The sequence below is a fragment of the Patella vulgata genome, chromosome 8 (genome assembly GCF_932274485.2).
Source record: "Patella vulgata chromosome 8, xgPatVulg1.2, whole genome shotgun sequence".
In the NCBI taxonomy this organism is placed as follows: Eukaryota; Metazoa; Mollusca; class Gastropoda; family Patellidae; genus Patella; species Patella vulgata.
Window position 1 is genome coordinate 38,991,697 of NC_065886.2, and position 9,682 is coordinate 39,001,378.

Here is a 9,682-nt window from a genome sequence, read left to right on the forward strand (position 1 = left end):
CCCACTATTTCTTAATTATATGTTACTAAGTTTAATATGACACTACTTTGTAATCTTTCTTATAGAACATGTAGATGATGTACGAGCAATAGTACAGAGAGCAGCTAAAGATTTAACTATAGAACAAAGTTTAAAAACATATGAAGAGGTTTGGTTGAGTAAAGTATTTGAGCTACGATCACATATTAGAACTAAATCATCTGCAGCAGCTGATACAACTATACAGGTATAAATTCCTATATTGTAATTTTTAAGGACTTTATTCATATACACAAATTGATTATTTATACCTATAGTTAAGAAAGCAAACAAAAATATCAGTGAAAGATAATCTTGTGGCATGCATTCAATCAGTTTGAAAAGAGGCCCATCAAGAGATTTCACACAACCAAGTGTTGGATCATAAGGCTTGTCCTTGAGTTAAGTGGTGTGGTTTTGATTCCTCGCTTGTAGGTGACAAAGGGGTAAAGTCGTCTGTCCAACCTCCTGGGTATTCTTTGGGTCCTCCGGTTTCCTCCCATTCCTAAAGACCCCCATGTGTAAGTGAATTATTAAATTATTAAAATAAGATTGAACCATATGTTAGTCCCGAAATGACTTATTTTGTGTCATGTTGAGCTTAAATTATCAACAATTAGTTTGATTAATGGCAACAAATTAATCTGACTTGCATAAAGTTTTTACCGCTTTCATTATACTGATATTACCAGTAAATAATGTTTATACACTGTTTTTATATAACAGGATAATCAGAGTGAGGTAGCGAGTGAAGTTGGTGGAACACAACAAAGTAGAAGTCAGGTTCGAGCTACCAGTCGTGTTTCTAATCAAAGCTCGCACAGTAGACTCAAACGTACCAGTATAGCATCACTTCCTGCCTCTTTACTCAACCTGGGAGAGGTATTAAAACATTTTTTGTAGATTTTGTCTTTTAAGAAGACTCAGTACCACTTCTCATTAATGGCGATCAAGAGATGTCTTAGTGTATGTTATATTGGCATGATTGTTAACCTAATATCTAAACTGTCTTTTGTCTTTTAAAAAATCTGTCATGGTCCTTATATTTCACAGGATACTGGAAGTATACAGTTGTTACTAGGTACCGATCCTATATTTGATGAATTGGAAGGCCACCAGGTGTCACTACAGACCATGCAGAGTAGCAGCGCTGCCGGTTCCTTCTTAGACGAGGTGATGAAATGGCAGAAGCGTCTGCAGACTATTGAAGCTGTTTTAACTACCTGGCTAGATGTTCAAGAAAAATGGGTGGAGCTTGAAGAGGTAAAGAAACACATTGCACTATCAAGAGAGACACTTTATTAGATCATAAGGTCTGTCATTGAGAAAAGTACAATGGTTGAATCCCAGTCTTAGATCCAACAAGGATGAGTGTCCAGATTTCTCCAACAGCTTATATAATAATGGTCCCTATGTGCAAAGAATTTTTGAAATAAAAATGTACTTTTTTTTATTTCCAAAGTGAAATTCTCTATAAAGGGAGTGTGCTAGAAGTTATTTTTCTGTAACTTTAATTTACTGAATGCATTGTGTATTTCCTGTAGATTGGGTCTTTATGTGTCAGATGTACGAAATTCAATTTCTTGTTTTCAACAATATTCACAAGAGTAAAATACTGTTATTTTAAATAAGCACTGATATAAAGATTTTAAAATATATTTCAGGTTATACAATATCTCTATATCATATTAATATCACATTCTAGGATAGATATTTTAAAATATATTTCAGGTTATACAATATCTCTATATCATATTAATATCACATTCTAGGATAGATATTTTAAAATATATTTCAAGTTATACAATATCTCTATGTCCTATTAATATCACATAATAGGATAGATATTTTAAAATATATTTCAGGTTAAACCATATCTCTATATCCTATTAATATCACATTCAAGGATAGATATTTTAAAATACTATTTTATTTTAGATTTACTCTGGAGCTGATATAAAAACATCTTTATCTCACGACGCCAATCGTTTTTCACAAGTCAATCGCGACTTCCGTCTTTTGATGAGGGCAACAGAGAAAAATCCAAATGTTTTACAGTGTTGTTCTAGAAAAAGTAAGTTTGAATATTGTAATCCTAAATAGTTGTTTTCGGTAATAATTTGTCAACTTTTTTAGATTTTTAATTTTTTTTTACTTAAAATATCAGCTGTACCAACTGGGGTAGGAAAATGCTACAGCCTATTCTTATTCCAATTTCCAATGGTCAAGGGATCTTTAACGTGCTGCCAATCCTATACACATGGCTTCAGTTATTCATTCAATTCAAACGACTAGACACTATTCTTTAGGCTGTTGGAATTAAGTTTGTAAATTTCTCTTGTGTTGTTCAAAACTGGTTCCCACTTGTCATTGCAAGTACCTGCAGGTCTCATACAAGAGAAATATTTCCTAGTTTTTTGGATGGGAAGAAAAATCAAGGTCCACAAGTCTACACACTGGTGTAAATGTAAAAGAACCCATGACAATTTGATGAAGAGTATGCAGAACGCCATACATTGCACATATGGCCATAGAAAAATATAATCGGTTGTTAGTCTCCAAATAACAAAAGTATTGTCCGACCTTTGTGTTATAGACATAGTCATTAAAAAGAAAGCAATATCTAAATAGAACAAAATAATTTGATAAAGTACAAACCATGTTCATTTATTCTTAGATGTATTAACCCTTTGTTTTTGTATATCTTAGATATTTTATCAGTACTAGAGAATATGAATGCTTCATTAGAATCATGTCGACGTTCGTTACTTAATCATTTAGAGCGAAGAAGACAATTGTTTCCACGGTTTTATTTCCTTTCAATGGAAGATGTTTTACATATAGTGTGTAATGGTAAGTTGTTTCAGTGGTTATCTGTATGATTAGTGCTCTTGCTCCTGTCCAACGGTTGGGTGGCTGATTGGTTTAACAGGTGTGCTTTTGATCAAAAGGTCTGTCATTGAGTCAAGTGGCATGGTTTGGATTCCCAAATTGTGCTTGACACGGAATGGTGTTGCCTTTCCATCTTTATCGGTTTTCTCTGAGTCCTCCAGTTTCCTTCCACTGCTAAAGACCTCTCTCTCTCTCTCTCTCTCTCTCTCTCTCTCTCTTCACATGTGCCCTCCCCTCCCCACTTCCTGGTTGATTTTACTCAATTTGAATAATAAAGTAATAAATAATTGTTCTATCTTTTTGTACTAGCCAGCCCACTCTACATGTAGGTCTTATATTCTTTTTACATAATAACAATCTTTACTTTAAAGTAGTACAGATAATAACAACACTCTTTACATTAAAATAGTACAGATAATAACAACAGTCTTTACATTAAAATAGTACAGATAATAACAGTCTTTACATTAAAATAGTACATTTAATAACAACAGTCTTTACATTAAAGAAGTACAGATAATAACTGTCTTTACATTAAAATAGTAGTTAGTACAGATAGTAACAACAGTCTTTACATTAAAATAGTACAGATAGTAACAACAGTCTTTACATTAAAATAGTACATATTTTTCACTTTTGAAATATAAGTGAATGATCTGGCTTAGCTTTAAATTGTTATAAATCATATAATTTTAACATATTCTGTGTAATTGATTTTTACCATTTTATTTGTCTATTACAGGTTATGATTTAAATCAAGTGAATATATATATAAACAAATTGTTCTCTCACGTGGATAAGCTTTTGTTCGAGGAAACGGATGAAGAAAATGAAAAGTTTAATTTTATAATAAATGGTGTTCAATCCAAAATGGGAGAGAATCTTTTGTTACAACAGGTAGGGATTTTATAGAATTACCTGAAGTGAAAGTTGAAGATGCATTATGTAAGTTTTAGATAAAGAAATGCTCCTTCTTGCTATAATAGTTTAAAAATAGATAATGATAAATGAATATATTGAAAATGCTGTCAAATTACTTTATTCTGAGCAAATTTATCAATGTTTGACAAGAAACGGTGTAAATAGTCCTGTTTGTCAAGTACCATTCCTATGATAATAAACAAAGTCTATTCTAACACGTTTAGCAAAGATATTGAAGCCACTGTCTAATCCACTCAATATCTCAGCCATCTGATAATCTAGAGAGTTCATTATGAGATTGGATGTGAATAAATGTATAAATAAAAAATTATATAACATTTGAAGCCAGAGTTAGCTCTTACGCATAATGGATCTTAAAGGTTTTTTGGGGGGTTTATAATTTTATTGATTTGAGAAATTGTTCTCCAATTTTATATTGTATGTATTGTTTTATATTTTATGTATCGTTTTATAGCCCATAGCATGTGAAGGACAGTTAGAAACCTGGATGACAGCTCTTCTAAACAGTATTAAAACAACACTACAACATCAAACCTCAACAGCTCTTCTTCAGGAAAAACAGAAAAATGTCCGTAATATTCAAAGTGCTGGTGCTAGGAAAGTTCCAGTGAAAGCTTCTCCTTCAAGCTCATTAACCAAGGTTAATAAAGGTAGGGAAAATTACAGATTTTGGTGCAAATTAAACAATATTCATGACTTGATCAAAATGTTTAATTTGCCATGTAGTCAGTTACTATTTTTCCTGTCATGAATGAAAATACGCTAAGATTGGGTGAAATATGACGTGGTGGGGGGTGGTAAAATGAACAAGAAATTAGTACAAAAAAGGAAAGAAAACTAGACTTTTTATGTGTCACTTTCTGTGAAGCCTGGTCTATTTTAATTGATCTTATCGCCAGTGCTGGCATGATATATTGTTGATTCGATGTACCGCGATTCACCTTCTCACATTTCGCGCTTTGAATCGCAAGACACTGGATCAAAGCATCATGATTATTTTTTATATTTTTTTTGTCGCTTCAGTAAGTAACCTGTCACTCTTAATTATCATGACTTTTCATGTTTGACTTTCTCTGAAGCCTGGTATATTTTAATCGATATAATCAGTAATTACTCCATTCTTGATCACCAATATCCAGTCAAAATTTCCCTCATGTCGTCTTCTATTGCTGAAGAAAAGTAAGATAGAAGTTGTAATCACAAAACTTAGTTAATAACAAATATGGCTTAACAATGCCCCAGATCATTGCACAAGGCCTGTATGAGAAAAGCACTCAATGTTGTGTTCTAATTAAGTAGAGACATGATTTAATTATTAAATTTCTTATTTCCATTGTCAGAAGAGGGAGCACCAAGTCGTGGACCAAGTCAAGAGAGTGTACATGCTAGAGGTGAAGCATCAGATAGTCGTCCTCCATCAAGTGTACAGGAAGTTATTCGAGGAACTCAGTTGGCAGAAAGATCGTGGACTTTAGATCACGTAAAAGAAATTGTTTATTTAACAACGAAGATACAATTGACGGATTATATGAATTCAGCTTTAAAAGATTTAGAACAAGGTCAACGAGAAGCTTTACAGGTTGGTTGTTGATTATTCTCATATTTACCTGGATATATGTTAGTCATCTAGAATTAACACAAAAACTTTCCACAAAAAAACTCCCATGGGACTTTTGGGTGCATTGATTTTCGTACTATTCTTTAACTATTTGTATCCAAATGGTATATAGATTAAAGATTAGCCAAACCATGATAGAACACATTGGTCAGACGAGTTTCAAGATGGTGGACTGAACAATGTCATAATTACTACTGTTAGAACCTATTCATATTACCATCTTTGACACAATAGATTATCTCCCTTAGCACATCAAATTATCTCCCTTGACACATCAAAGTATCTCTTCTGGCATTTCAAATTATTCCAAGTGCTTGCAACTAGCCTCAGGATCCATTCACTTAATTTGATATTTTTTCGTCTGTTTGTGATTTCTGCGTATTGTGTCTTGTCCGTAGATTTGTTTTGTGTAAATTATGTGTGGTGTAGTCACCCTGCACTTACTATTAAAGATACATTATGTAAGATTTAGATAAAGAACTGACCATTCTTGCTATAATAGCTCAAAAATAGATAATGTAAAATGAAAATATTCAAATTACATCATTCTAAGCCAATTTATCACCATTTGTAGTTTTGACAAGATTTATTCATAGTGGTAACTAGGGCACTGGTATATTTGAGACTTAGCCTCGCTTTTCAATTTTTAAATTAAATTTTTAAATGGCGAACCATTCTAATCTAGTTAAAATCTCGAGTATCTGATCTCTTCACGAGATGTTTATGGTCTTGTTTTGTTAATAAATGTTTAATTAATAGTTTATATAACATCTAAGACCGAAAAAAAAGACCTGCAATAGGAAGATTTGGCTCTTGCATAATGCATGTTTTTAAGAAGCATAAACAGATTGATTGAAGTTGAAAAATAAATCTTGTATGTTGATACAAAGCTTTATTGTTATTATTTATTTTGATTTATATTCTAGGATGCCCTTGAGAAAATAGAGAGAAGTATAATAGCTACAACTATACTATTAAAAGGCTTAGAAGGAGAACAAGAAAATGAAAGTAGAAAACTGAGAGCAAATACTGCAGCCAGGAAAGGTAGGAGTGTAAAGAAAATATGTCTTTTTATTAGGTAGACCTCTTGTTCAGGAGCCCAACCTGCTCTGTTGTATCTGGTATACACTTAAGTTAAACTGGTTTAAAAACCCTGTCACAGTTAAATGTCGTCTGAAAGCAACAGTGGGGCAAATAAACCAATTGAAAAACCCAAGCTCTCAAACTGTCTTTGAGAAGGATTTTCTTAAAAACTGTCTTAAATTGGCTTAAAAACACTAGCACACACAGTAAATTGTCTTTCTGGCTCAATGATGACATGCATCCTTGCATAATGAACTCTGAACTTTAACCGACAAGGTCAAAATAGGTAAACTGATTTGACTTAAGTTACATGTGAGTGCAACATTATCCTGTCTTAAAGCCTCCAGAGATTTTAAGACTAGTTAAAATATAAGAGGTTACATAGATTCACTCCTAGCCATGAAAAAGCCTGTTGCGTTCATTTTAAAACCCTCCAACTTGTTATGTAAAAAGAGTAGAAACATTCAAACTATATTAAATACTCTTTTTTTGTTTTCTTCTAGAATCACCAGGTGGTTTTGAAAGAGAACAGGACATGATGTCAGAATCAGTGGTCATCAGTGTGGCACCATCTATTAAAGGTTCAATGGCTGACGTTATGGCTGAATCTGCCAGGGCTGGGGAAGAGCAGGAAACCAATGGTATAATTTTAATCATATTTAATCCTTGAGTGGCATTTAGAGGGGGACACGGTGGCCAAGCGTGTAAGACGCTGGGTCGCTAACCTGGAAGTCGGGTGTTCGATCCCTGCATTGGCCGAGAAAGTTCATCCAGATTTTCCGGCATGATTCCCCCTTGTCAGTGACTCAGGACGGAGAGCCTGACAAGTACAGCTGTCTAGGGGATAAATGGGATGAAAAACCGAGGTCCTGTGGACACATTGGTGTGCACGTAAAAGATCCCTTGACAACTGGAATTCGATATAAGAGTAGGCTGTAGTGCCACTGTCAATGCAAAATTTCCCTCATAGCACACTGTATGGTGTATGCCTGTCTTCATTAGCCCCTTTCGGAGCAGAACAGTAGGATGTTAAACCCCATTTCATTTCATTCCATTTGTCATTTAGAGATTGAGCACATTAGAAAGAACAACACAATTTATGTGGAAAACAATCACTAGTTTATAAACATATAGCACAACGTTTCAACAAGTATACTCTTATCGTTATGCTTATCGGTTGATATGTTTACTTCTCTTCCATTTTTCCATTGTGTCCCAAAGCAAACGAATGCATGATTTGTTGTTTATTTGATCTCTATCTGACAGGATAGAATTATTTACATATCTTGTATTTGTTTCTTTTGTAACGTTTTTAAATAAGTGAAATGAAATGAAAAACATTTTTTTTATAATATTCGACAGAGTCACGAATATTCATGCATGTAATCTAAAGCCTTTGAACTTAAAAGCATGAATTCATGATACTTGATTGCATTTTGTCCCATGTCTGGCAAATTATATTAGGTAATCAGTGATGACAACACTCATCTTATACATAATTGACTATCTGGAGAGAGAGAGATATACATACATACATACATACATACATACATACATTTAAAAATATTATTTTCAGAGGGAGCACGAACAGCAGACACAATGAACCTCACCATGGAAATACAAGATATGAAATCGACAGAGGCAAAACCTGTAGCTGTTTCTACTGGTGAGGTTGTAGATGAGGTCGACAAGGTACCAGAAGACCTAAGACTATTACTGTTCCCGTGTCAGATAGATAAATTAACGTCGCTATTGGCTCTACTAGCACATCAACGCGATATGATTAGTCGTCTGATAGATGTATCACGTAACGCATCACCAGCTAAGAGTTTTGATTGGAGAAGTCAGCTACAGTATAGTTATTTAACAGACAATAAAACAGTCAAAGTTAAGGTAAATCTCTGCTTGTAATTGGTACTGAATAGGTTAATATATGTAAATACAGTTATAGTAAGACCTGTGGTTTCAATTGTCTTATGGCGTCAACTACCTTGTGATGTCAACTTTCTTGTGATGTCAACTGCCTTCTGAGGTCAACTGTCTTGTGACGTCAACTGACTTGTGACGTCATGATTGTACAAACATTTTACAGTATGGTTAATTTTCTGTTGATTTGCATTATTTCTGTAGTCAGGTCAACCAAATACTATAATATATCTATCCATTCTGTTTACTATTTTAAAAGTATATATGTTTAAAAAAAGGGTGTGTTTTAATATATTTTAAAGTATTTCTTCACATATATATAACTGTATTTATTGTGTTTGAAGGTTAATTGTATGGCATGTAAATTAAGAGACTGAAATAAGTTCTCTTGTAGTTTAATTTCAATACTAGGCAGTCTAGACTGCTAATTCTAATTGAGGTTTTGGGTATTATAATATACTAATTAATGATATTATGTTTTAACCAGTGTTTAGATGCTGAGTTTGACTATGGTTATGAATATCTGGGTGCAGCTAATCATGAGATACTGACTCCAGTAACAGAAAGAATGTTTGTAACATTAACTCAAGCTGTTAAAGCTCATATAGGATCTCTGTGTGTTGGACCTGCAGTAAGTAATTTATATACTGGAACATATTATGTTGTACCTGCAGTAGGTAATTTATTGTCTGAGATTTTTATAAAGGAGCAGTATAGAGTTGTTCAGATGGCACGAAAAAATGAGGTCCCATGTTCAAATTAGAATGCATAATGACCCTTGACAGTTGGGTCATGTATAAATTGGAGTTCATGTAAAATAACCCATGACAGTTGGAATTCGTCTAGACCATATAGCACTGCTGTCCACGTGATATTTTCATCATTGCACGCTTTATTTTAATTAACCCATATGGAACGGAAAAGTAGGACTTTAAACCCCATTTCATTTTAGATGTTTATAGAAAATTAGTGCCAAATATTTTGTTCCAGGGAGGCTACTGGTATGGGTTATTGCATTTTATCTGCAGAGTCTCGTGGATTTCATATTTTAATGCATTTCAGTTAATTAGTATTCTCTTAATGACTGAAATGCCTAAAAGTTTAGCCCATTTCTTCCACAGACCCCTATTTAGTATTACGTTTTTTAAATGAAGCTATTATATTATTTGAAAGGAGAGTGATAAAGAAAGAAATGTAGAGGAG

General features: G+C 33.4%; 1 protein-coding gene across 1 annotated transcript in view; it reads left to right on the forward strand.

The window, feature by feature from the left end:
• Nucleotides 1-8,980, forward strand: part of LOC126830313 (uncharacterized) — a 34,025-nt gene extending 25,045 nt beyond the window's left edge. The window contains exons 29-38 of the mRNA XM_056102886.1: nucleotides 66-226; nucleotides 745-900; nucleotides 1,072-1,281; nucleotides 1,957-2,092; nucleotides 2,728-2,871; nucleotides 3,653-3,807; nucleotides 4,307-4,502; nucleotides 5,193-5,431; nucleotides 6,397-6,514; nucleotides 8,967-8,980. Coding sequence (XP_055958861.1) covers nucleotides 66-226; nucleotides 745-900; nucleotides 1,072-1,281; nucleotides 1,957-2,092; nucleotides 2,728-2,871; nucleotides 3,653-3,807; nucleotides 4,307-4,502; nucleotides 5,193-5,431; nucleotides 6,397-6,514; nucleotides 8,967-8,980 — 1,529 coding nt within the window. The remainder of the gene's footprint in view (nucleotides 1-65; nucleotides 227-744; nucleotides 901-1,071; nucleotides 1,282-1,956; nucleotides 2,093-2,727; nucleotides 2,872-3,652; nucleotides 3,808-4,306; nucleotides 4,503-5,192; nucleotides 5,432-6,396; nucleotides 6,515-8,966) is intronic.
• The last annotated feature ends 702 nt before the right edge of the window (nucleotides 8,981-9,682 follow it).